This window comes from Oncorhynchus mykiss, chromosome 28 (genome assembly GCF_057628025.1).
Source record: "Oncorhynchus mykiss isolate SJ-2025 chromosome 28, ASM5762802v1, whole genome shotgun sequence".
NCBI lineage: Eukaryota > Metazoa > Chordata > Actinopteri > Salmoniformes > Salmonidae > Oncorhynchus > Oncorhynchus mykiss.
Window position 1 is genome coordinate 28,314,381 of NC_143049.1, and position 27,998 is coordinate 28,342,378.

General features: G+C 42.0%; 1 protein-coding gene across 26 annotated transcripts; it reads right to left on the minus strand.

Moving 5' to 3' along the window:
- Window positions 1-627: 627 nt before the first annotated feature.
- On the minus strand, window positions 628-25,153 carry LOC110508822 (uncharacterized). Of its 26 annotated transcripts, none has more exons than XM_090224939.1 (11): window positions 24,973-25,153; window positions 16,564-16,719; window positions 16,174-16,218; window positions 15,393-15,461; window positions 9,049-9,126; window positions 7,888-7,950; window positions 7,038-7,688; window positions 6,549-6,653; window positions 4,218-4,259; window positions 3,992-4,036; window positions 628-2,930 (listed from the first exon to the last, which is right to left on the minus strand). In XM_090224939.1, the coding sequence occupies exons 1-11, from the start codon at window positions 25,010-25,012 to the stop codon at window positions 2,923-2,925; spliced, it is 1,302 nt and encodes a 433-aa protein (XP_090081065.1). In that variant the 5' UTR covers window positions 25,013-25,153; the 3' UTR covers window positions 628-2,922. The 26 variants fall into 26 exon arrangements, with proteins under 26 accessions (XP_090081065.1, XP_021445334.3, XP_021445335.3 ...); XM_021589659.3 differs by having other exon boundaries at window positions 6,549-6,656; XM_021589660.3 differs by lacking the exon at window positions 24,973-25,153 and adding an exon at window positions 19,742-21,253 and having other exon boundaries at window positions 6,549-6,656.
- Between the last annotated feature and the right edge of the window lie 2,845 nt (window positions 25,154-27,998).

The window sequence follows — 27,998 nt, forward strand, 5'->3', positions numbered from 1 at the left end:
CTTTAATATTTACTTATAATCCATGTTAGGCTACTATATAATAAAACGGTAGGCCTGCCTGAACTTTTGGATTGAGAATCTCCACGTGCACCTGTGAACGGACTTCAAATGGCAAAAGGTTTTCTGGGCCACATTCCGTTGCAGACAGAAATGTCACGAATAGCGACGACGTGATTCCTTATCGAACATGTCAGAGGCATGTTTGTTTGACATAGCATATATATTTCGGGAACTTTACAAAACGTGTAATCTGGTGGTGGAACGAGGAACAAGGCATAGAAGTACAGCATATGATCTTTTACCAAAGATGTAGTTTATACTGCACACTAGGTTACACCAAAGTGGGTCAGTAGATGTTCTATTTTTCTTGCTGCTTTACCTCTGCATCAAAGCTGCCTTGTATTGTGGTAATATTCTCAGACGATTGTGTAGTGCACTGGGTAACACTTTACTATAAGGTACCCTTTAATGGGGGGTCATTTCTAGACAGACATTAACAAACAACTTTGGTGCTTGTGAATGACTGGGTTTACATACGGCTGACCCTTTTCAACAGTGTTACCATGCATGCTTTGGTGGACTACTGTGCCCAGAGAGGGGTAAGCACGAGAATAAATTACACCATGGTGTTGTCCCAAACCTTTATTGCAGCCCCTCAACAGAACATTTACAGAAACTGTGACAGTCATCCAACCCTGCATACAGGATGCATTTTCACAATCATTTAAAAACCTTTTAGCCTGTACAGCAGGATACTACGTAAACCTCTGACATGTTTTTCTGTGTGTGAACTTCTGTTCATATGTGAACTGCAATTTGAGATTGTAGTGATGTTTTCTGTTATTGCTAGTTGTGCAATGGCTTCCCCTTGGAGTTAATCAAGTCTGTTCTGAGCAGCAGTGCCCACCTTTCACGTATGGCTTTCAAAAAAGTTGAACACTTTCTTTAAAATTCAGAAAAATATTTTTAATCCTAGAAAGTGTATTTTTATTTAAAAATCTAGAACAGATCTCGTAAAGTTTTGTATAATGTAAAATTAACACCACGTTAAAAATTCACATCAACTTCAAAAGTGTTAGGGAATAGAAAAATACCCATTAGTGTTATAGAAAAAAGACAAAAAATGTACTAAAAACTATATTGCAACCACTTGACTTGTTTTATATGTCAAAACAAACCGTCCACCCCCCAGAAAAGATTTGCATTGCAGCATTTCCTACAGTCCATCACATTAAATCAGCATCATATCATCTGGCCCCTTAATACCACAATGCACAGAAAACTGCTACAATGGAAAGATTTAAAAAATAAAACACACCAATTTGAATTCACAGAAACATTACGGAGGAGTTTGAACACAGACTAAACACGTAACTCCTTCAAAATAATAAACATGATCTTAACCCTCCAGCCTCAAGTCCAGATCACGAGCTAGCATTGTCCTTGTAGTAAAAACAACAATGACAACCTTAATGACAATAACGTCAATAGTAAATGCTAGCCAAATTCGAGTTGGGTGTGGTTAGGATATTAGTTAACAGGTTACACAGTCACGTTCCATTCTAGACGTACTACAGCATTTCTCTTTGAGCAGTTGGTTACAGCTGGTTTTAGGGGCTTGTTGACGCAGACTTTTTTGTTTAAGTGTATTGAATTATGAATTTGGATGAATCAGATTCCTGTTGGACCAGGTGTGTGTGTGTGTGGCAGACCTATTGGGAGGACCTGGGACACACACTGCACAGCAGTCAGGAGTGCCTGTTTCACCAGGAGACTGGGTGGGGTTGTGTCAGACCGTTAGCCCAGAGCAGCTACATCCACACTGAGCTAAACCTAAGAGTTACGACCATATACTCGGACACCCTGCCCTTCCCTCATCTCCCTGTGTTGTTTATGTATCTGTTTTTCCCAGAACAAAATAACATACGCCAACATATCTTCCATTTGGAGAGTTTACTTCCAACCGAAATACTGTCCAAAAGTGACAAAAGAAAGTTTCAATAAAATAAAACTCGCATTGCTGGAAAATAAATGTGTTCCCATAGATCCTAAGAAATACAAAAAGATGTTCACTTGTTGTGGCTCGAGGCCTGAGTGAGTCAAAAACACTTTCAGTACTTAAGAAATATCAGAGTGAGAGGTACTAGGAGTTGGAACAAACAAAAATGAAATGAGGAAGAGTCTCAAACACATCTTAATGAGAACTACGGCTAATAGGGATTGTTTTCCAAAGCGATATGTCTACAGACACACAGTCGCACGCACACACAAAACATCTACACACATTCTCAGTCATACACACTAAAGCACACACACACTCGCCCAACACGTCACCTGACTTGTCCGAGTTTACCTTCCACGTGTAGTAGACTCACTACATACTGGTAATACAAAACTTAGAGTGAAATTGCCACGAAAGATCAGTGCAGCTTTGCATAATACCTTCACGCTTAACAAAAAAAACATAAAAAATGTTGAAGTTCTGACCCACGATTCAACAGGGTGAAAGCACACTGCTGAACTCGGTTCAGACATGTGAAGATCTTTCACTAGCAAAGCAACACGTGCCTCTGCTTGTTATACACAGGAAAGGAAAAACAACCTACAACTCACATGATCACATGATACTTTCCATTACAGGAAATGGGAATTCTTTAAACTAAAAAACGTGGAAACAAAGTAGAACAGAAAAGAAAACAAAAAGGCAAGAGAGAAAAACAACATACTAATCAAACAAGTAATGGAACAGTGAGATTTTACACTAATGGAAGAAAAACGTAATTCTGAGTGTGTGAGTGAAAAAACGGAGACAGTGGCGAAAGTCGTGGCAACGCTACTCTTTCTCTGGAGGTGGGGAAGCACGGCTGCACGTGCTCAGTGGGCTGGTCCTCGCTCCGTCTTACTGCGCTGAGACCGCAGGCTCTACGTTTCTATGGGAAGAAGATAGTGAGGTCAGTAAGTGACAGTGACTGAGGACAACAGCAGAATTCAAATCAAAGTTATCATTCAATTTAGTTCATATTTCAATTACAATCTTGTAGAGAAAATATTGAGACAACATAATGTACTAATACAATGTATATGATTACTACATCATTACTACAAAATGACAGCACAATAATTTTGATAAAAACAGAATTGATGCCCTCCATTTCAGTTCTACTCACATCATAAGTAATCTTGCAATAAGTTGTTTAATAGGATCAATAAATCCCCTTAAACAATATGAAAATATGTCAAATGAGTGGAATTGCCCAAGCCATTTTATAAACTGTTTCATAAACCAGCCTCAAGGGGGAGCTACAGCCTACACTACAAATAGCTGCACTGGCCTCCATTACACACCACAAGGAAGAGTTAGGGGAAAGCCTAAACGGGATCCTTGGGACATCCCACCTGATGTAAGTAACCCCATTGAAGTTGAAATTTACGAGTTAAGTTTAAGTAAGGGTCAGGGTAAGGATCACGGCTAGCACTAGCTGAGAGTTAAGTCCTTTGAACAAAACCTATCTTGATAGGATTAATCCACTGACCAATAATTGCAGTCAACATTGCTTACACAAAGTCCATATTAAGCTTCAACACAACACAATAAAACCATAACGCCAAATAGTGTGACCAATCTGTCTTCTCTTTGGCAGGACGTGCCATAAGGCCTACACATTATAGACAACACTACCTATTGATCAAGCGTTTCCTACCTGGCATGGGCTTCGAAGTCAGGAAAATCTTATCGTACAATATACACAGACAGGCTATTTTTTGTCTGCTGTGGAAACAAGTCCAAAGGTCAGACTCACTGGAAAAGCTGGGTTTCTAGGGACACGTTTTCTTAGATAGCATGATACAATACTGTATTATACTGTACTGCTGATTAATATCCAAAGGGAAAACTATCTATTAAACAATGATTATGTACTCAGTATAGTAGGGCTACATCCAGCTGGAAAATGTAGATTCTGTGAAATGTTGATTCTTAGTTCAAGTTTACCTGTTGGTGCATCTTCAATCTGTTCTTCTACTTCGGTATGCTCTTCTGTAGAAACAAAACAAACCACAGCTGGAACTAAAAGACAGCTTCAACAGTCTTGAGTACACTACAGAGCAGAAAGACATGCTTTCAGAGAACAGGACCAATGGCCACTATGAAAGAATACAACACAGAGAGAAGAGCTGTTCCTAGTTAGGACACTGGACTGAGTTATCTTAGCACCAACCTGTGAACTCCTCAAATGGCTCATCAAATTCATCTACCTCCTCTGCAACAGAAAAGCAACAGTTGCAGTTAGTTGAGGGAGAGACAGAGACAGAAAGAGAGAGAGACATACAGACACACAGAGAGACAGAGACACAGAGAGAGAGACGCAGAGACACAGAGAGACAGAGACACAGAGAGACAGAGACAGACACAGAAAGAAAGAGACACAGAGAGAGACGCAGAGACACAGAGAGACAGACAGAGAGAAAGAGACAGAGAGAGAGACGCAGAGACAGAGAGAAAGAGAGACAGAGAGAGAGACATACAGACACACAGAGAGACAGAGACACAGAGAGAGAGAGACGCAGAGACACAGAGAGACAGAGACAGACACAGAAAGAGACACAGAGAGAGACGCAGAGACACAGAGAGACAGACAGAGAGAAAGAGACAGAGAGAGAGACGCAGAGACACAGAGAGAAAGAGACAGACACAGAGAGAGACACAGAGAGAGACGCAGAGACACAGAGAGAAAGAGACAGAGAGAGACGCAGACACAGAGAAAGAGACACAGAGAGAGACGCAGAGAGAAAGAGACACAGAGAGAAAGAGACAGAGAGAGACGCAGAGACAGAAAGAGACACAGAGAGAGACGCAGAGAGAAAGAGACACAGAGAGAAAGAGACACAGAGAGAGAGACGCAGAGACAGAGAGAAAGAGACAGAGAGAAAGAGACACAGAGAGAAAGAGACACAGAAAGAGAGACGCAGAGAGAAAGAGACACAGAGAGAGAGACGCAGACACACAGAGAAAGAGACACAGAGAGAGACACAGAGAGAGAGACAGAGACAGAGAGAGAAAAAGACACAGAGAGGGACACAGAGAGAGGCACAGAGAGAGAGAAAGACACAGAGATAAAGACACACAGAGAAAAAGACACACAGAGAGAAAGAGAGCACTGAAGAAAGAATGAAAGCAAATTACATTCACGGTTGCAACATCTGGAGGTACAGCTGAAGTTGGAAGTTTACATACACTTAGGTTGGAGTCATTAAAACTCGTTTTTCAACCACTCCACAAACTTCTTGTTAACAAACTACAGTTTTGGCAAGTCTGTTAGGACATTACTTTGTGCATGACACAAGTCATTTTTCAAACAATTGTTTACAGACAGATTATTTCACTTATAATTCACTGTATCACAATTCCAGTGCGTCAGAAGTTTACATATACTAAGTTGACTGTGCCTTTAAACAGCTTGGAAAATTCCAGAAAATGATGTCATGGCTTTAGAAGCTTCTGATAGGCTTGACATCAATGGAAAATCAAACAAAATCTGCCAAGACCTCAGAAAAAATATTGTAGACCTCCACAAGTCTGGTTCAGCAAGGAAGAAGCCACTGCTCCAAAACCGCCATAAAAAAACCAGACTACGGTTTGCAACTGCACATGGGGACAAAGATTGTACTTTTTGGAGAAATTTCCTCGTCTGATGAAACAAAAATAGAACTGTTTGGCCATAATGACCATCGTTATGTTTGGAGGAAAAAGGGGGATGCTTGCAAGCCGAGAACACCATCCCAACCGTGAAGCACGGGGGTGGCAGCATCATGTTGTGGGGGTGCTTTGCTGTAAGAGGGACTGGTGCACTTCACAAAATAGATGGCATCATGAGGATGGACAATTATGTGGATATATTGAAGCAACATCTCAAGACATCAGTCAGGAAGTTAAAGCTTGGTTGCAAATGGGTCTTCCAAATGGACAATGACCCCAAGCATACTTCCAAAGTTGTGGAAAAATGGCTTAAGGACAACAAAGTCAAGGTATTGGAGTGGCCATCACAAAGCCCTGGCCTCAATCCTGTAGAACATTTGTGGGCAGAACTGAAAAAGCGTGTGCGAGCAAGGAGGCCTACAAACCTGACTCAGTTACACCAGCTCTGTCAGGAGGAATGGGCCAAAATTCACCCAACTTATTGTGGGAAGTTTGTGGAAGGCTACCTGAAATGTTTGACCCAAGTTAAACAATTTAAAGGCAATGCTACCAAATACTAATTGAGTGTATGTAAACTTCTGACCCACTGGGAATGTGATGTCAGAAATAAAAGCTGAAATAAATCATTCTCTCTACTATTATTCTGACATTTCACATTCTTAAAATAAAGTGGTGATCCTAACTGACATAAGACGGAGAATTTTTACTAGGATTAAATCTCAGGAATTGTGAAAAACTGAGTTTAAATATATTTGGCTAAGGTGTATGTAAACTTCCGACTTCAACTGTATATGCTTGCATGTGCTCATATGTAGTCACACACACACACACACACACACACACAAACACCTACCTGGAAGCTCTTCCTGAAGAGCTTCCTCCTCTTGAGTTTCTTCTGATTCAGCTTCTACTTCCTGTTCAGACTCTTCTTCTTCTGCTGCTTCTTCTTCTTCTACCTCTTCTTTGGGGCAAAGCAACAATAGATATAAGAAAACACCATTATTTTACAAAACACTGATTGAATCTATTATTTTCCAAAAGGTGACATAAGCAATAAAAACGGACAGGAGACGTTGAGTGCCCTTTTCACTACCCCAAGATGAGATGTGAGAAGGGCCTGTGCATGATCTCTCTACATACATGTAGCTATTCTCAGCAGATAATGTGTCATACACTTCAGCAATGCAGTACCTGGCGTTCAACACTGCTCGTTCTGAGAGCAGTGTGAAGAAAAATGACTCGTCAGCACTTGAAAGGATTTTTGGTTCAATACTTTTTAGACCCAGATTAAGCCTACCTGGAATAAAAACCTATTGTTCTGTTCTGGATTATCTTTCCTTACCCTCTTCTGCTAGTGCTGCCTCCTCTTCCAATGTCTCCTCTGCTGCTGGCTCCTTCTCCACAGCTTCCTCGTCAACTGGTGCAGCCTCTTCTTCTGCGGGGTTGGCCTCTTCCTCAACAGCCTGTTCCACGGCAGCGACTTCCCAATCAACTGGGACGGCTTCCTCTTCAACGGGTGCATCCTCTTCCTCCTCAGGTGTGGCCTCTTCATCAACCACCTCCTCAACAGGTTCATCTTCTTCATCCTCAGGTGCGGCTTCCTCCTTGACTGGGGCGGCTTCCTCTACAACCCCTTCCTCAACGGGGGCAGCCTCTTCCTCGAAGGTCTCTTCTACAGTGGCAACTACCTCCTCCACAGGGGCAGCCTCTTCTTCAACTGGTACGGCCTCCTCAATAACCTCCTCCTCCTCCTCATCCTCTGGCTCATCCTCCAGTACTTCGGGCTCTTCCTCGATTTGAGGCTCATCCTCCTCCATTTGAGGCTCATCCTCCTCCATTTGAGGCTCATCCTCCTCGAAGTGAGCAGAATCCTCCTTGAAGGGAAAAGAATGCTCCTCGAAGGGAGAAAAATCATCCTCCAGAACTTCGGGCTCTTCCTCAAAGATTTCAGGCACATCCACCTCAGGCTCTTCCTCCTCAACAACCTCAGGCTCTGGAGGGAAAAGACAGTGTTAAGCAATTTAGCTGATAACGTGGATTTCCTGACAAAGCCAACTAAAGCAAGTTTGAACATGACACTAAGTTATACGAGTCTATGATATTGGTTGACATTTTTTCATTTTAAACTTGACAATTTCAAGCCACAATCCATTCAAACATCTTAGAAAATGTTGTCAGGCTCACACACACACCTGGTGGGAAAGCAGCAGCTTCCTCTGCTTTGGCGGCCTCGATCACTTCTTCAACAACGTGTTCTGGTGTGGATGAAGCAAGGGGCAGCGGGGAGAGATAAGGGGGCAGAGGGGAACAGTTAAGACCATCCACCTGGTCATTAACTTGAACTAAGGCATTACCTGGCATACTTCATAGTCTTCCTCTAGCACAGAACATTTCAAATGTCTTCCTTGAGACACATTTAAGAAACTGCTAAGTTTGTGTGTCAATAAAGAATAAGAAAGTCAAAAAAGTGTATGCTCCTTTATTAAAAGCTCAAATAAATCATGAACCTCTAGACCTACAGTACAGAAACTGCTGACTAAAACCATGGTAGGTATAGCTCTGGTACATTAGCTTGTATTATGTCACAACAGGTACAGGTGTCTAATAGTCTAGTAGGTGAAAGCATCTCGTGTACACAGCAGTGCCAGGTATTTGGAAAAAACTGATTATCAGAGCCAATGGATAAATGGTAGACGAGGCCTATGTCCCCTCAACCAATGACAGCCCCTCTGGGGAAACATGTGTAGACTGGACAGGTGGCAGACATATGGAATAAATAGAGTCTACATGTTTGTACAATGATTTTACTGATTAACTCTTGACATAGATAGCTACAGAAGCACCATGTGGGTGTCTGGTGGTGGACACAGTCCTACTGAGGCCAAAGGTTTCATAAAGACCATCCCTTAAGAGCGAGTCAGCCTCGTGAGATTCTAGTTCTAATTTTGTCTAGTCCAGCCCACAGTTCAAATTCAATAAAAATAGTGAGGAATAACTTGCATGTTTAAGCAATTAGGATACTGCATAAACGTCTGACGAGGGGAAGTAATATAATTGTAATATGAGGAAATGAGGTAGTAGGCTATGTTTGAGTATGGCCACATTCTTAATGTACAGAAGGTATACAACAGTGTGGTAGAGTGTCTGCTAAATGATTCAAATGTGAATGTGTTTGTGGCATCTGTATGGTGTTCAAGGGATTTGCCCACCACCGATGCTGCCGGAGTATTCTCCTTTGGGTGGGATTCATTGAGAGAGCATAAGCATAAGCTCTTATGAGCTTTACCATCTACTACAATGAAATGCTGCTGTGTGTGTGCACGTGTGTGTGTGCAGACCCGCAGGAGTTGTACCTTCTTCCACAGGTGCTGCAGGAGCCTCCTCTGGTGCTCCCTCTCTGCTAATGTCGACAGTAGCCTTCTCTTTCAGTCCTGGGGGTTTTACATGTGATGCAGGGGGGTGAGGATGACATGGCAACAACTCATGTTCAGGAGAAGTGCCTTTACGAAGGCCACAACTCCATATCATGTATACTGTATTTGGTTAGGTGGCTTAGTAATATTCATGGCTAGTAATAATATAGTAACATTAGGATTGAGATCTAGGAGGTCTTACGTATCAACTTTTAGAAAACAAACATCATTCAAAAGGACAACAAAAAAAGACAACATTTAAAGGCTGATTTGGGTTGACTTTTGCGCTTCAACACTGAATTTGTATTGTGTTCCAATATGCTGTGAAAAAGCGAGGTCTATAGTGCTGAGAGAGAGAGATCAGGATAGGAGAACAAAAGAAGAGTGTTCCAGTAGAACAGGAGAAAGTTCCTTTTCGGCACCTTGTGTATACATGTGATGCCCATTTGTGTAACACCAAAGCATCTTATTGAACCGTGTGAGACAAGTGCACTTGAAGACAGGAAACCTTCAAGTATCCAGCAACTTTATTAACACGGAACACACACAGCTGATCCTTTCAAATCTATCATTTGTCCCTGGATAAAAGCACGAGTTTCATCTCCACTAAATGCTAAATAAATGACTGGGTCCTTGTCCAATTCTACTACTGTATTCTAGAGTGCCTCTAAAGAAAGTCATATTTCTGATGTAAGATTATAGCACCTTGTGGTCCTCTGGGCACCGTTCATTTAACAGTTCATACTTCTATAGAGGACAGCATTGTGATTCTCACAAGCAGGGAGTTGCTAAAACAATATGCACTATACATTGCGGGAATGGGCACCCTGCCCAATACGGGGTTTCCTACTCCCATTCGCAGAGGTTTGTAACTGGAGTGAGACCTCTCACAGGAGGGGTTTCTCATTGATCTTGTAACATCCTGTGTCACTGTCATCAGGGGCGGTTGAATGATCACCGACATCAGTGCAGGTGTGAAGATTCTCGCATCATTTCCTCACCCCCCTATCATACACCTTGAGCTTTTTAGCAGAAGCTTTGGGGGCCTCTTTACTTTTGGCCTCTGCCTTCTGCCCCACTGCCTCTGCCCCTTTCCCTGAATTCTTCTCTGCCTTCTGCCCCACTGCCTCTGCCTCTTTCCCTGAATTCTTCTCTGGCTTCTTCTCCTTCTTATCTTTCTTGCCCTTCTCTTCCTCCTGCTCTTTGTCTCTCCTAATCTTCTCCAAGGCCTTCTCAAACTCCTCCTTCTCTATCTTCTCCTCCTCCTCCTTCATCCTAGCTGCCACCGCCACCTTGGCCTTCTTTGCCGACTCATCCCTCGTCAGCCCCAGGACCTTCTCTTCCTCCTCCCTGGCCAGGATGTTCCTCACCTCGGCCAGCGCCATCTTGGCAATCTTTTTAGCCTCCACTCGCTCATGGATGATGGCTAGCTGCTGTTTCAGGGCCTCCCTCAGCTTCCAGCCCACATCTTTGGTCAGAGGGTGTTCTGGGATACGAGAATACCATTTAGCTGTTTTGAAAAAATATTTGCCACCAGGCTGCTAGGATCACACTGCAAGCATTTGTCGGACCGCACTCCAAGCATTTAGTAGGTTGCAAAGCACCCTGGGTATTTGTATTTGCTGACTGGGAGTGTTAGGATAACAGCAAGTGGCATCTTTCTGCACTTTAGAAAGGTGTCGCTAGAATTGACCCTGTCAAAATATAAGTTATATAGGGGCTTGGTCTGACACCTCTTACTACACGGATGGGATTCAGTTAGTCCAACAGTTATATGATTCTGTCCAATATAACACCTAGCACACCACTGACAAGGTGAATTTCAATGATTTCATACCAAATACCCTATTACTACAAAAGCGGTAGTCAAATAGAGCATGCGACTAGAAACCAATTCACGTGTTTATGCCAAGAAGCATAATCATAATTTTCATCAATTCAATATCAATTCAAACTTCATTCTACTAGTAAATAGACATTCTAAAGACCACAATGTGGTTATTAGAACGAAAGCAATACCTTTTTAGCTACTGTACACTGTAACACACACGGTTCCTCATGCAATACCTTTTTAGCTACTGTACACTGGAACACACACGGTTCCTCATTCAATACCTTTTTAGCTACTGTACACTGTAACACACACGGTTCCTCATTCAATACCTTTTTAGCTACTGTACACTGTAACACACACGGTTCCTCATGCAATACCTTTTTAGCTACTGTACACTGGAACACACACGGTTCCTCATGCAATACCTTTTTAGCTACTGTACACTGTAACACACACGGTTCCTCATTCAATACCTTTTTAGCTACTGTACACTGGAACACACACGGTTCCTCATTCAATACCTTTTTAGCTACTGTACACTGGAACACACACGGTTCCTCATGCAATACCTTTTTAGCTACTGTACACTGGAACACACACGGTTCCTCATGCAATACCTTTTTAGCTACTGTACACTGGAACACACATGGTTCCTCATGCAATACCTTTTTAGCTACTGTACATTGGAACACACACGGTTCCTCATGCAATACCTTTTTAGCTACTGTACACTGGAACACACACGGTTCCTCATGCAATACCTTTTTAGCTACTGTACACTGGAACACACACGGTTCCTCATTCAATACCTTTTTAGCTACTGTACACTGGAACACACACGGTTCCTCATTCAATACCTTTTTAGCTACTGTACACTGGAACACACACGGTTCCTCATTCAATACCTTTTTGGGCTTCTCTCTTGGCAGCATGTCTTGGCTTTTCATCTGAGGTTTAGGAAAACAACAAGTTAAATACGGTTATAGTCTCATACGGGTGTATCTGCTTGATACTAAACCACCAATAGGAACAGCCGAATCGAAAAGCCTACCAATAGTAGGGGAGAGCAACTATTACAACAGAACAAAACCAAGCTCAACCAATAAAAGATGGAAGTATTGTACCCCGCTCAGCTTTCACTGACACCATTGGTAAGCTTACACACAGGCAAATATTTATTATCCAGCGGGGCTAAGCTTTTCTTTCACAATCTAATAGTAAAGCCTTTGACATACAGCTTTCGGCGTATTAAGAGTTATTTGTACCATAGCAGCTGGGGTATAGTCACAATTTAGGGGCAAATTCAGTATGAATTCAAAAACAAAACGAGCCAGACCTCAATCATAGAGTCTGAGATATAGGCAAAACACGGAAAAGCTGACAAAATTCTACAACTAGGCAACCTACAATGCAATCTGGACATTGATCCACGATAAAGTACCTTCTGTCGCCTTATTTTTCTTGAACTTTGTTTTTGGAGATTCTGTTTCAACTAAGTCGATAGGGAAAAGAAAAAACAATGACTACTGAAAGAAATCATCACTAACTTAGTCATGTTAAGTTTTCAACATTTTAGCAGGATATACAGGTTCTCTAACTAGCAGACCAGCTTTCCATGAATGTGATGCCATGCATTCACACATCTAAAAAGTAGACATTTGGCTGAGTCGGCTACTCAGAGCTTCTTGACGTTTTACTCTCAGCAGAGATAATTGGGGTGGGGTACCTCTGTGTCTCGCTCTTTTCCGATCGCGTCGAGGTTCATCTGATATTTTTCAAAAGGAACATGGCATTAGTAGCTAACAATCAGGTGACCATTAAAAAAATTATCTGAATATTTGACAACTCAAAACATGCCCATGCTACACCTCATAGACAACACATGCTAACACACTCACGACTGCATAGTGCTTACCCATATGTCCTATTCTGATGGTTTCATTACATTACTTGTAGGAGTGAGTACAACTCGGAAATGACAACCACGTGAGTGTAACATGACTGTATAAGGACTTTTACACCTAACCAATACATTTGGATTCATATTCATTCAATTTGAGGATCATTGACCCTTCTGTCAATGGTGCCAAAGAGCAAATAAAACAATAGACGATAGTCCCCCATTAACCTCACCAGTTGAACCTGTCATGTAGCTATACTGTCGTTGTTCAGGCATTGGACTTGGGCACCAAGTCAATTCTAAATTATTGAAGCCAATATGAAATCTGAATGGGCTCCACCCAAAAGCTTGTTCAGCAGGTTTATTGCATCTTCAACAGTGCTATTCCTTGTACCTTTTGTGTTTGCTAATACTTTCTAGAAGCCTGTGTTTTTTACAAAACAGCGTTCAATGTTGTCATAGATTAAACATTTATTTTACCATGCAATTACAAATGACTGGAACTTCCCTCTCCAGCTGCTGAGTTCCACCTATAGGCTACAATGTTTAGCATTTAAAGACTAAGCTAGCTAGGTGAGTCTCTTTAGGGTGTGAGTGTGAGTCAGCACTGATCCGTTTCAGAGATCTGGGGTTGAGGTGCTGACGTTGGGGTTGACATGAGGATAATGCCATATCTTCTGTGTCTCAAATCAGGTATAATGTTCATGGGGTGTGGAATTTGGTAAAAGTCCTTGAACTAATTTTAGCCATTGAGTCAAGCTCCAAATGCATGGAATCCTCAACAGGGAGCACGCTTTCCCAAAACGACCTCATATTTCATAACTAACACGGACAAGAGACAAAGAAACACCATAATGAGGGAATACACTTCAACAAGCTTCAATAAACTAACACGGAATGATGAACAACTCAAGTAAAAAAATAGAAATATAATTCCTGCTAAGTGGATAAATATGTGCTGTGGTTAGGACCCTAGGGCATGCAGTACTGTGGTTGGAAAAAGGAGACAACCATCTGTTGTCAAAGTGAAACTGTTCATTGCATAAGTTCGTAGTTTGCTGGGTATTGCAAGCAGTCTTCTCAGTGGAAATGCACGTATCCTAGAAAAGCATTATTCAGTCTGGAAAGTGCTCCAAAAATCTTGAAGGCATAGTCTTCGTCCCTCAATAGGAAATCTTCAAAAAGAGGCTTGAGGGGTTGACTGTGCCATGATAAAACCCTTTAAAAAGTATTCTACTAGGGATTGGTGATTTTAAGGAGGGGTTTTCCACAAACGCTTGCTCCTCAAGCAATGGGAAACAAGTCTAAAGGAGCAACAAGTTGGGACCTCATACCAAGAGGGATATGGCTACCGGTTACTGGTTGTGGAGACCTAAGATCACACAACCCTTTCGCAGAACCTCGTCAGTCTGAGAAGTGCCAGCACTTTCTTCCTCCTCCTCCGCTGTTCCCTCCTCATCCTCAAATGGTTCAAACGGGTTTATGAGGCCATAGAGGAAGGTGAAGAAGCCTTGAAACCAATCAGAGCCCTCCTCCGCTAACATATCCAGGACCTCCTCGAGGGAGTCCGAGCTTTCCTGACTGCCATCTTTGGTCAGGCCTACGCAAAGAGGGGAAAACAAGGAAAGAGAGGAAGGAAGGGAGAAAAGGAAAGAGAGGAGAAAGATGTGGTAGAGCAGGGAAAAAGGAGGAAAGGAGAGGGTGGAAAGTTTTAAGCGAGGTTAGGCAGCAAGGGAAACTATATGTAGGTCTAAGGTCGCATGAAGCAGAGTTAGAAACTAAAGAGAGGAGAGGATAGCAATAGAAGAGCCTAGAGAGGGGCATGCAGAGGGACTCTACAGAATCTATCACTAGCAGCAGGGGGACAACAGCTGTGCCAGACAGGCAGTGGTCTGGGCAACAAAGCAGAGCAGGAGTCTTTATGGCAGAGAGCGGCAGAGGAGACAATATCAGAGAACCAAAGAACCTCTTTGGAGAAAACACTCCTGAAGTAAGTTCTCTCCCTTTTGTTTATAAAGAAAATAGCAACTTTAAGATATGACAAGCGACTTTGAGATGAGAGAACACCACATCTACGTCCTTCTTAAGTTCTTCTTAAAGCATGCAGCAGTTTGGCCCTGTGCTATTTGTTGTGCATGTCTATTGATAAATGAATGTCATGTCAGTGGTGTGGGCCTGAAACACAATGGTCAGCATGGAATCCATTTCCAGACACCATTTCACACCATGCACATTGCAGACCTCGTGGATTCATTGTTCAGTTCATTTGGTACAATTGACTAAAATAGTCTCGTGGTAGAGATCTGATAAACCAAAGTCAGTCATGCAAAACAAAACCCAAATCAGTTGGTGGGAGGAGCTGCTCATTGGAATGGGCTCATTGTAATGACTGGAATGGAATCAAACACAAACGATATGGAAATCACATTTGACTCCGTTCCATTTCTGCCATTCCAATGAGTCAATCCTCCTAGCACAGCCCACCAGCCTCCCCTGATTATCACACAAACACGTCAATATATAACAATCCAGTAAAATCGATGAACTTACCTAGTAATACTTTAGCATCCTCCACATCGAAGTCACCATCTCCGTCGGCGTCATAGGACGAAAGTTTACCTAGCAAAGAAACAGGAGCCAGTCTTTAGCCACGGGTCAATGGGGGTTGGGTATGAATGGTGAAATGAGGTGGGATAATACATTATGCAATTGAATCGAAAGCGGGACGGAGGAAACAATAGCATTTAAGTTATAATAACATGTTCATTGCCACTATTCTTACATGATTATTAGTATAATCATTAACATTCATTTCTGCTTTTCCAGAAGTTACATCGTTAAATTGCTATTAATTATCATTAGCAATGTTATCATGAGCAATTATTTAAATGATCATACTAGTGTTTCTGGTAAAATCACATTAGCATTATAGTATCATGTTAGCGTTTCAATATTTATTTACTTTTAATTATGAGGTATAATCACAACAAAGCAGGGCTACGTATTATTTGTATAAATTGGCTAGCTCAGCATTAAAAAAGCAAGGAAAATATTATTTTGCCAGCTTTGCATTACATTTGTTCATTTACATTGCATTGTATCTATGGGAACATATTGAATTGATATTAATAATTAGAAATACAGTGTGAAGGTAGTCTTTCCTATGTTAATGCAAAACTTCAAATGAGTTATCTTTTCTTCGATAAGAATTGAGTCAAAAGCAAGTGATTAGATGACATGTATGGGAAACAAATGGATTATTTCAATTAGGACAGGAAGGTTAGTGAGTGAAATGGTAGAGGGGGCATGATCATAGGCACAAATATCATACCTTGCAGTGTCTCAGAGAGGGTACTGTGCATGTCCTTTGCCTTGGCTGCATGCAAGATTAAGACCAGACGAAAACATTCACATTGGAGAAATGACATTATTTAAACATGAATCCAAACATGATTAGTGTACAGGCATATTCCGAGCCACACACTGAGCAGGGGCACACACGCACCAAAGGTAAAACAACGTCAAGGTTGAAAAGTTTAAAGTTGAATGTTAAAATGCATCAAAGCACTCAGTATCACTTTGGGTTATTACTCAATGACATTGTGACTGGCGAAGGCTGAAAGTTCTGTCAACAGACTGTGACAGGCTGCTTGCTGTAGCTAGTAGGAAATGTAGCCTTCCTACAGTTAACTGTTGTTTTTCGTGTCACGGTGTCACTTACCGATGGTGCCTTGGTAGTCGACCAGGTCGAAGTAGACGACGGCCACGGAGGTCCAGACCCCCAGGAGGGCCAACACCATGAACCAGGTGAAGAAGGAGCTTCCACCTGCTCCCTCAGGCTTCTTGCCATTCTTACTGGCTAGCTGTGCTTTGCCCTCTGTAACGGTGGGCGAGAGAGAAAAGAGTCAGACCTGAAGCCAATACTGTACAGGATAATGGCTACACACAAATTCACACAAACGCAATTTGTTCCATTTGAGTTGTGTGATGGTCAAAATACAGGTCTAAATGTTATCCCAATCAGAAAGCCTTTGTAGTTAAAAGAAGCTGACAGCTAAGAGAGATACTGCACCATAATACTGTGGATTATATGTTGTTTTGTTATTGCATTCATATACCAAAAAAGGAAGTAAATGAGTAAGAATAGAGAAAACCCATGCCACTGACTACTTTTTTGCCACTTACAAGAGCAAATGGTATATCAAGTATTGCCTAAAAATAGCACGAAAACTAAATGAATGTCACAAACCTCACGAGGATTAAACATAAGCCGAGAGTTTTCAACTAACTGAATTATAATTCAGTGTGTGAATGTTCAAGCAAAAGCCCAGTAAATCTATGATTGTCCTTAGAGAGGCAACAAGACAAAATCAGTAGAGTAGCTAGTTATTCTAGGTGCATTTGACACTGTACACAGAGCACTATGGGTAAAAATATCAATGTATTCGAAGAGATGGCAATGGAAGAATGAACAGGTGCCGAGTCCCCTACCCTCAAGCTAGGTCAAACCATTCACACATAGGCAGATGCACCATATTCAGATACACAGCACCTGCTCATGTCAATGTCGTGACAGTTATAAAAATATGTCTCGGTAAGTCCCAACAAAATATCCCATTGCCCTCTGTCATAATTAATGCACCTATTAGTCAACTTCACTTTTTTGCAAATCCATCCACACACTACAGTTTCTGATGTTTAATTCTAAAAGTTAAATAAAGTTGTTCCACATCTGCACCAAAACCAACCCAAACACTCAATCCTTTTCCACAGAGCGGTGTCCTTTGTTCTTCTCGTCCCTAAGCTGAGCAGAACAAAAGCCAAAGTATTACCCCAAGGTCTGAACCCCTCAGAAAAAAACGGTTTCTGGACCCCTCGGTTTCTCTACCATCACCAAAAACAGATGACACGGGTCGAATCAACATATTCCTCATTCCGGATGAAGTTGTTATGTGACAGAGTCGCTCCATCTACCTTCAGTCTGTTCGACAACCACCGCGGGTTCAAGCACCCGGGTGGGTTCGACTATCGGCGCTTCCATCTGTGCAGACTGCCCTGACCAGTCCGATTGGGAAAAGCCTCTGTGCGTCTCTTATCACCCTTATACTTCCTTCCCCCAAACCTCTGTGCCCTCCTCCTCTTTTTGTTCCTGGCAAACTCAGCCGGAACCTGATATGGGACCTGAACCAGCAAATAGGGCTATTTTTAGAGCTGTCCTCTTGTCCAGCCAGAAGACATTCAGGCACTCATATGGAGAGGCTCTGTTAATGCCATGCCAACGGGACATTACCCAGCATCCCTCTTGGCTGTCATTATAGTGCTGCCTCTCGGGCTGGGAATTGCCAGGGACCTCACGATATGATATTATCTCCATACTTAGGTGCCAATATGATTTTTACATTGCGATTCTCACAATTCAATATGTATTGTGTATTGCGATTTGATAATGTGATTTTATTACGATTTGATGTTCCAGACTTATTGCTCACTATATGCCTGCTGTAGAGAGAAGAGACAGCATGAAAAAAGTAGTTTTGATCAATCTTGGAAATAAAAGTGCTGAAAAAAAGGTTGGCTCACTATTTAAAAATGGATGATCAAACTAGCCTTCGCTAATGCTACTTTGCAAAATAATTATGAATAAAATGGATACTGTATAGATTCGCCCCCCTCCCCCATCACCAGCTGCCCCCCGCTCCGGTAACAATAGAACAGCGTCAGGTATAGAGGGGGAGATCTTTACTAGGAGAACTGGCTGACACCTAATCACACACACATACTGCCGTGTGATTGAGCGGACTGAGGGAGAGGGATTTAAAGGCTACAGGCCACAGGCCATGCAAATCCTGGCTTTCAGTGACTTTGCCTGGTTGTCAGGGGGATACTCGTTAGCCCTACATGGGCGGTTTAAGCAGGCTCAGAGAGAGTGGAGGCATTTCAAAACTGCAGACTACTCTGCCTACTCAGGAAATGAGGGACAACGCCTTTCACAAATGTACCTTACCTGTGACAAATGCACCTTACCTGTGACATAGGACAATCTGCTGAAAAACAGTGTGCAAGTTGGGGGAAGGGGTTGGGCTATTTTTTGTGTTAAATGTTGCTCATCCAGAACATCCCTCGCATGACCACAAATCATAGCAAGGAACAGCAAGCAAACACATGAATGCACAATGAGCCACACATTGCCAAGCACACATGAAAATCACATTCAAATACTTGGGAGGCCGTACAAACTGCTGAAACAATCAACCACTAGGCAGGCTAATCTGTCCGAACCCTGGTCATTGTCCAAACCTTGGTCAGAAAGTTGCTGGTCATGTTAAAACCAGAATCTGTTTGGTTTAAAGTATTTGCTACTTGATGTAGGCATACAGTTCTGAACACTAAGCCTACACAATATTACAACAGAATGAAAAAAGCCTAAGTAAGCAGACAAACTTTCTAAACAGTTTGCAATCCTCATGAGAAGATTGGTACTGACAATTGTGAAAAGGGTGCTGCCCTAATCTAGCAGACCTGGTTCTCATGTCCCCTGAGCCATTTGTGCAGGCGTTTACTGCACACAATTCCCTACCAACTCTCTGGAGAGCCTCATAACCAACTCCCCCTATATTTACATTGTAGTCAGTTAGCAGATGCTCTTATCCAGAGAATTCATCTTAATATAGCTGGGTGGGACGACCACATATCTCAGTCATAGTAAGTCCATTTTTCCTCAAAGTAGCTATCAGCAAAGTCAGTGCTGGTAGGAGGAAAAAGTAAAGATTACCAACTGAATGAGGCTGCCATTGTGTACTACCTATCACAGACACGTATTAACACACACACACATCCTCTGACGCAATAATAACATTTACAGTGTGAACGTATTCAACACACAAGCACACCACACGCACCGTGTCTTTCGGCTGAATGCTCCATGACCACAACACCCCAGTAGTTCCACTGTAACCTCTTTTCAAATGTTTAGTAAGTTAGTTGGAGGAAACGGACTCCTTCTCCCTGTTCTCGGTCTCTGCTTGTCGTTTGTGAGTACATATTGTTCAGTCTGAGCTTACATAAGGATCCTGTGGAATGTCTGCTTTGACACACTCCCCTTCTTTTCTCTCTTTCAAACATACAAACACACCCTCAAAACACACACCATGACATTTTGGGACAGAAATTGGTGGCTATTGTCAAGGTCACAAGTTAATGTTACTCCCGTCCTCGACCCCCCCCCACCCCCAGACTCTCCCAAGGCCAGTTTGATCTAATCATGATGTGTTCAGTTTTCCAGAGAATGCCCTCAGGTTATAACCATAAAACCTGCTTGGTATCCATCCCACACATGATGCCCCACCCTCATACACCTACACACTGTAATGGTTTGGTTAAAAGGGCCAGTCCCAAGTCACCAAGTTCACAGATAGTAGAGTTAAAAGAAACTCCAGACCAGATACAGGGTTACCATATTGCTGAAAACTCCTTCTAAACACATGGAGCCAACACACTAGTTTGCATGTATAACCAAAGTGACCTTTAGTGATACTACTAACATTACCAGTAACGTAACAGCATTGTGATAGCATTATATAGGCTATGTGGAAACATCAGGAAATTAGCCTAACAATGGTGCTTAGTTGAAATCTAAAATGAATGGTGTTGCACGGTATACCCGAAACGTCTCTACTTTTTCGACACTAGAACACAAAAAACGGTTCAGTACTAGAAATATTTAAAACTTTCAGTACGTCTGTCAAATTTGTCTCGTCAAATACGGAATACAGATTGAGATGATGGAATCTGTCTAGTAATTTGTCTGAATCTTCTCAAGGGGGCAGCAGTAAGCTAGTCAGGCTACTTGTCTTCTCAAGGGGGCAGCAGTAAGCTAGCCAGGCTACTTGTCTTCTCAAGGGGGCAGTAGTAAGCTAGCCAGGCTACTTGTCTTCTCAGGGGGGCAGTAGTAAGATAGCCAGGCTACTTGTCTTCTCATGGGGGCAGTAGTAAGCTATCCAGGCTTCTTGTCTTCTCAAGGGGGCAGTAGTAAGCTAGTCAGGCTACTTGTCTTCTCAAGGGGGCAGCAGTAAGCTATCCAGGCTACTTGTCTTCTCAAGGGGGCAGTAGTAAGCTAGCCAGGCTACTTGTCTTCTCAGGGGGGCAGTAGTAAGATAGCCAGGCTACTTGTCTTCTCATGGGGGCAGTAGTAAGCTATCCAGGCTTCTTGTCTTCTCAAGGGGGCAGTAGTAAGCTAGCCAGGCTACTTGTCTTCTCAAGGGGGCTGCAGAAAGATAGCCAGGCTACTTGTTTTCTCATGGGGGCAGTAGTAAGCTAGCCAGGCTACTTGTCTTCTCAAGGGGGCAGCAGTAAGATAGCCAGGCTACTTGTCTTCTCATGGGGGCATTAGTAAGCTAGCCAGGCTACTTGTCTTCAAGGGGGCAGTAGTAAGCTAGCCAGGCTACTTGTCTTCTCATGGGGGCAGTAGTAAGCTAGCCAGGCTACTTGTTTTCTCAAGGGGGCAGTAGTAAGCTAGCCAGGCTACTTGTCTTCTCAAGGGGGCAGTAGTAAGATAGCCAGGCTTCTTGTCTTCTCAAGGGGGCAGTGGTAAGATAGCCCAGCGTCTTGTCTTCTCAAGGGGGCAGTAGTAAGATAGCCAGGCTTCTTGTCTTCTCAAGGGGGCAGTAGTAAGCTATCCAGGCTTCTTGCGCATGATGCTGACAACGCGTGCTAGGTGTGCTTCATTTTTTAGGTCTGGACTTTGAATCGGTCATTCTAAAACGTAATATTTCTTGCTTTTTAACCATTTTCATGTAGACTTGATTGTGTGTTTTGGATCATTGTCTTACTGCATGACCCAGCTGTGCTTCAGCTCACAGACAGATGGCGTGACATTCTCCTGTAGAATTCTCTGATACAGAGCAGAATTCATGGTTCCTCCTGTTAATGGAAGTCCTCCAGGTCCTGAGGCAGCAAAGCATCCCCAAACCATCACACTACCACCACCATGCTTGACCGTTGGAATGAGGTTCTTAATGTGAAAGGCTGTGTTTGGTTTTTGTCAGACTGGGGCGAAGGTTCACTTTCCAACAGAACAACGACCCTAAGCACACAGCCAAGACAACACAGGAATGGCTTTAGTCTCAATGTCCTTGAGTGGCCCAGCCAGAGCCCAGATTTGAACCCGATCGAACATCTCTGTAGAGACCTGAAAATAGCTGTGCAGCGGCACTCCCCATCCAACTTGAGAGGATCTGCAGAGAAGAATAGGAGAAACTCCCCAAATACAGGTTTGCCAAGCTTGTAGCGTCATACCCAAGAACACTCGAGGCTGTAATCGCTGTCAAAGGTGCTTCAACAAAGTACTGAGTAAAGGGTCGGAATACTTATGTAAATGTGATATTTCTGTTTTATTTTTAAAAAATGCGCAAAAAAAACGACTGTTTTTGCTTTGTCATTATGGGGTATTGTGTGTAGACTGAGGAAAAACACTATGCATTCCAAAAGTCAAGGGGTCGGAATACGTTCCTCCGAATACACTGTGTGTGTGTGTGTGTATCTATCTATCTCACGGTGGTAAGGGATATGAACTAACAGGTTATAAACAACGCTATTACCACATCACATAGGTTGTAATATGGCTTTTCTTCATGACCTGGCATCCTCTGTTACTTCATCCACGCACCGCTACTGTCGAAATACTAAACTTGGTGTCAAGGTCAAAATTCTAGTATCGTGACAACACTAAAAATGAATATTTTAAAAGGCTAAAATCATCTCAAAACCATATTACTGACTCTCCATAAAGACTAGCCTGTCTCTCCTTCAATAGTTGTAGAACCCCGAAATGCATAGGCATAGTTCAAACTGAACAAACCGTGTCCAGGCTCTGAGATGCAGCAGGCCTACATTCTGTACGCAGGACTCTAGCAATAAAATGGGCAGATGAACTCTGATCCAAATATTGATACTTCTGTGTTATCAATTCAATAGCAGTACAATTAACTCAAGCATCAGTGAGGGCAAAAACAAACAACTTCAGCACTGCTGAAGAGCATGTGCAAAGTTTATACAACCTTTTCCAATCCTGCCACTCTTGTACAAGTAAGCTCAAACAAAACATCCCATACAAACATGCTCACACCACACATGCAAGATTATTCCTCAAGAATAGCATTTAGTTTGGGGTAAATACACTGCAAAGAAAAAACATGTTCACACAGGTCAGGGCAAGCAGTTGTTGCCTTTACCAGTTCTTTGGCCTTCGTCCAATTAAACCAAGCATCTGAGAGATGAGGAAGCCTGGGATGGGGCAATTTCATTTTTTTTTTAGAAATATCAATTTGATAATACATAATAAAATGTGCATAGAAAACCATTGTAGAATATCATTGACCATCAAACCTCTAAACAAACAATATGGTGAAAGAATGCACATTCAAAAGAAAACATTTGAAAATATTTGGTTACATACATTTTTAGATTGGTCATAAAGTACAGAATTTGACTTGCCATATACTTTTACCTGCTTATTACATAATCATAAATGCAGAATCGAAAACAGCTTTCGCTTTCATGTATCAATAAGTCACATCCCTATAGCTATAGGCAGGCAGTTCATAGTCAGACGTTGGGCAGTGAGTATGAGACCTGTTCAGGGCGGTGCAACGTAACCAATGTTAACTCATAAATGTGTGACAGATGCTTCTCGGTCGTGTAGAATAGTAAATTATGTCACCTCTACATATTACACTACATTTCTTTCTGCAACTTCCTGATCAACGGTCAACATACATGAAGGAGGAGGAGGCTGTCTTGTGAAATACTCTGATAACTGTACATAATGTTCCAAAGTTTTAAAAAAACACATCATTCTACCTTTATCACTGGACATACGACGTGTGTTGACCCATCTTCAACTCATTTGCAACCACTAAATTGATATAACGTTTGTAAATCATTTTTTGATTACTTTTCTAAACGTTTTACTATTGCAGCTCAGTCAAAAGTCTGGCCCGTAACATTCACACTGATATGATCGATATGAATGTGGCCTGATGATTATCATATTTCTTTAAAGAGTACAAAACAGTGGACATCAGGGGTTCTGTATCGGATGAATGAAGTCATTGGATTTAGAAATAAATTTCTAGAAGTAGCCTAGCCTATTGTAGGAAGGGCACTGAAACTGATGTTATGAGATTATGCCAATATTTTACTATGTGCAACACATTCTACGACTACGTCATATGCCAACACACATTTCGGGTACACTTTTCTACGGCCACGTGTCACAACGCAACTGGAGTTTTGCAAAGGGGACATACATTTAGCATGACTCGTGGGCTACATGTAAATCCCGCGCCCCCTTGCAGTCAGGCTGCCCTTAAACCACTAGTTAACGTTTAAAGTATGGGGCTCAGACCACGCCATTGTAGCGTATTATCTTGATAACTTGGGGAGCGGCGCCATATTATTAAAACGTCTCCATAGGGGTCCTGGTTTGAAACCTCGACGACGATAGAAGCCACGTGTAACCCCTCCCACGTTCTTCCATTATTGACACGTGAACACTTGGAGAAATTACCGAAAACGAAAAAAGGGGACGATACCCTCGTCTACTGATGTAGTTACTGTTGTAGTCTACGAGGGAGATATTTAATTGGCCTTGCTGCGTACAATGGCACAATTGGGAATGATAGGACTGAAAGTCCTCATTAGTGCACGGGCCAATCAATTTTAATAAAAAATGGACCTGATACCCTCTCACGCTATGCTTCTCTGCAACCTGACGAATTGCAACAATGCTTCAAATCGAACGAATGCCTCGTCCGTTATACAATGTAGCAGAGAGGCAAAGCGCCTATCATCTGGATACAAAGACACTTGTGATGTTTACTATAACTCGACAAATGTATAGTTAGTTGGTGGTGACTCCATAAAAAGGGACACAATTGTTTGGGAACTTTTGGGTACATTGTGGACGTTGTGCTACATCTTGTCCAGTTATGAGTCTAGTATTGTAGGCTAACTTGCATTGCCTAAATGAAAATATAAATCTTGCCGGCCGATTAACTTTCTAAGGCCTTCTGTAGCCAAGTGAAGGTTGGTTGCATGCACCACTACCATTACTGAAATTGAAATTACGAACCTTTCAGTTTCTGTCCTCGTGGGTTTTTCTTCGTGACCATGGCTATTCGAAGTTGCTTGAATTCAAGTGGAAATTCAAAATTAGCGAGTGTCACTGTCAATTTCTTGCAATAAAGGTGGCCCGGTAGAAATCAAATCTCTCTGCCCTCATAAACCGAAGCCCATAGCAACCCCGTCGACTTTTGAGTGACTTCGCCCTCAGCCAGTGAGGGTTTTACGAAGACAAGATGGGCGGAGAAAGGGAAAATGTCGTCCAATTCGCTTTCAGAGGATGTTGTCTTATTCAATCGTGTGGATACCGGCAGGTTAGAACCACCTCGTCCATGGTCATGTCTAGATGGGATACAGTTTTTCTCGAATTTGACCTCAAAAAGGAGGTTTTCGCTAACCCTAACCGTAACTATTTGCCTAACCTTGACCTAATTCTCCGGACCTGATACGTCAATTATCCTAATCTGCTGCGTAAATTCTCGTAAACCTGCTACATAAAGTCAATTTTGACAAAAGTTGTATCCCTTCTAGAGAAAGCCTTCGTTCATGCCCGTTTTTTTCTGTACTGGAACGTGGCAAGATAGAAGATAAATCCATCGCGAGACCAGACGGTGTTCTTCACAGTACTGTAATAGCTCTTTATTACGTAACCTATGTAATCACGGAGTCATAGTGCAGTTGTAACCCGTTTTTAACAAATATGTCGCTTAAAGCCACGTTGCCTTGTGACGGAATTTTATTAATGGCGCATGTTAGATGTGCATTTGATAGAAAGGCCTACTAAAAGTGAGTTATCACAAACAAGACGAGAGACCGTGTGTAGAGAATGGCCGTGTTCGAGAGGATCAAAACCGTAATGTGTCATGGGTAAATTGTGACTGACTTATCTACAAATAATAATGAGTAGTTATTATTGATGCAAGGTTTTTTGTAGATCAGCCAGTCGGCAGTTGCCTGCACGGTCGGCTGCAATTTCGAACAAGCCCAATTAATTGCATAGCCTAGTAGCTTCCATGAGCTCATTAGTGTTTGCACACTTAAATCCAGTGTCAGCACAATGCTGATTCTGCTCTAATTCTTCAGAAACGGATATCTATAATTATCAAAGTAGAGTACTCCCTTCGTGCACTGCAAGTATGCGGTAGTATACAAATAATGACTTTCCAGTTGAATATTAAATTATGTGATGTACACTTGTGCTAAACTTGCGCTCACGTGCCCAGTCATGCAGGAGTCCACATCATCCTTAAATGGGTTCGTGGCAGGCAGAGAATTCTAGACATGCTTTGCCGGAATACAACTGCACAATTGTTGATTGAAGTAGGGAAATGTGTGTGTGTATATATATTTACAGTACCAGTCAAACGTTTGGACACACCTACCCATTCCAGGGTTTGTCTTTTTTTTTAATAAAAAAAAAATATATTTTCCACATTGTAGAATAATAGTGAAGACATCAAAACCATGAAATAACACATATGGAATCATGTAGTAACCAAGAAAGTGTTGAACAAATCAAAATATATTTTATATTTCAGATTCTTCAAAGTAACCACCTTTTGCTTCGATGACAGCCTTGCACACTCTTAGCATCCACTCAACCAGCTTCATGAGGTAGTCACCTGGAATGCATTTCAATTAACAGGTTTGCCTTGTTAAAAGTTATTTAGTGGAATTTCTTTCCTTCTTAATGTGTTTGAGCCAATCAGTTGTGTTATGACAAGGTAGAGGTGGTATACAGAAGATAGCCCTATTTGGCAAAAGACAAAGTCCATATTAGGGCAAGAACAGCTCAAATAAGCAAAAAGAAACAACACTCCATCATTACTTTAGGATATGAAGGTCGGTCAATTTGGAATATTTCAAGAAATTTTACATTTTCTTCAAGTGCAGTCACAAAAACCATCAAGCACTATGCTGAAACTGGCTCTAATGAGGACCTCCACAGGAAGGGAAGACCCAGACTTATCTCTGCTGTAGAGGATAAATTCATTAGAGTTAACTGCACCTCTGATTGCAACCCAAATAAATCATAAATTTCACAGAGTTCAAGTAACAGACACATCTCAACATCAAAACTGTTCAGAGGAGACTGCGTGAATCAGGACTTCATGGCCGAATTTCTGCAAAGAAACCACTACTACAGGACACCAACAATAGGAAGAGACTTGCTTGGGCCAAGAAATCTGTCCTTTGGTCTGATGAGTCCAAATTTGAGATTTTTGGTTCCAAATGCCGTGTCTTTGTGAGACACAGAGTAGGTGAACGTATGATCTCCGCATGTGTGGTTCCCACAGTGAAGCATTGAGGAGGTCTGATTGTGTGGGGGTGCTTTGCTGGTGACACTGTCAGTGATTTATTTAGAATTCAAGGCACACTTAACCAGCAGGGCTACCACAGCATTCTGCAGCGATTCGCCATCCCATCTGGTTTGGGCTTAGTGGGACTGTCATTTGTTTTTCAACAGGACAACGACCCAACAAACCTTTAGGCTATGTAAGGGCTATTTGACCAAAAAGGAGAGTGATGGAGTGCTGAATCAGATGACCTGGCCTCCATCCAATTGAGATGGTTTGGGATGATTTGGACAACAGAGTGAGAGAGAATGCCAAGAGTGTGCAAAGCTGTCATCAAGGCAAAGAGTGATTACTTTGAAGAATCTAAAATATATTTAGATTTGTTTAACACTTGTTTGGTTACTACATGATTCCATATGTGTTATTTCATAGTTTTGATGTCTTCACTATTATTCTAAAATATAGAAAATAATACAAATTAAGAAAAACCCTTGGAATGAGTAGGTGTGTCCAAACTTTTGACTGGTACTGTGTATATATAGTAATATCTTATGTATGTGTAATTACTTGCTACATTATATTCAGTTTTGTAAAGTACTTGAAAAAGTGCGGTGAAAAGGGATTTGCCCCTTTTACATTTTTGCATATTTTCTATATTGAATGTTATCAGATGTTGTACCAAAACCTAATATTAGATAAAGGGAACCTTTACAAATAACAAAAACATATAGAGTTGATG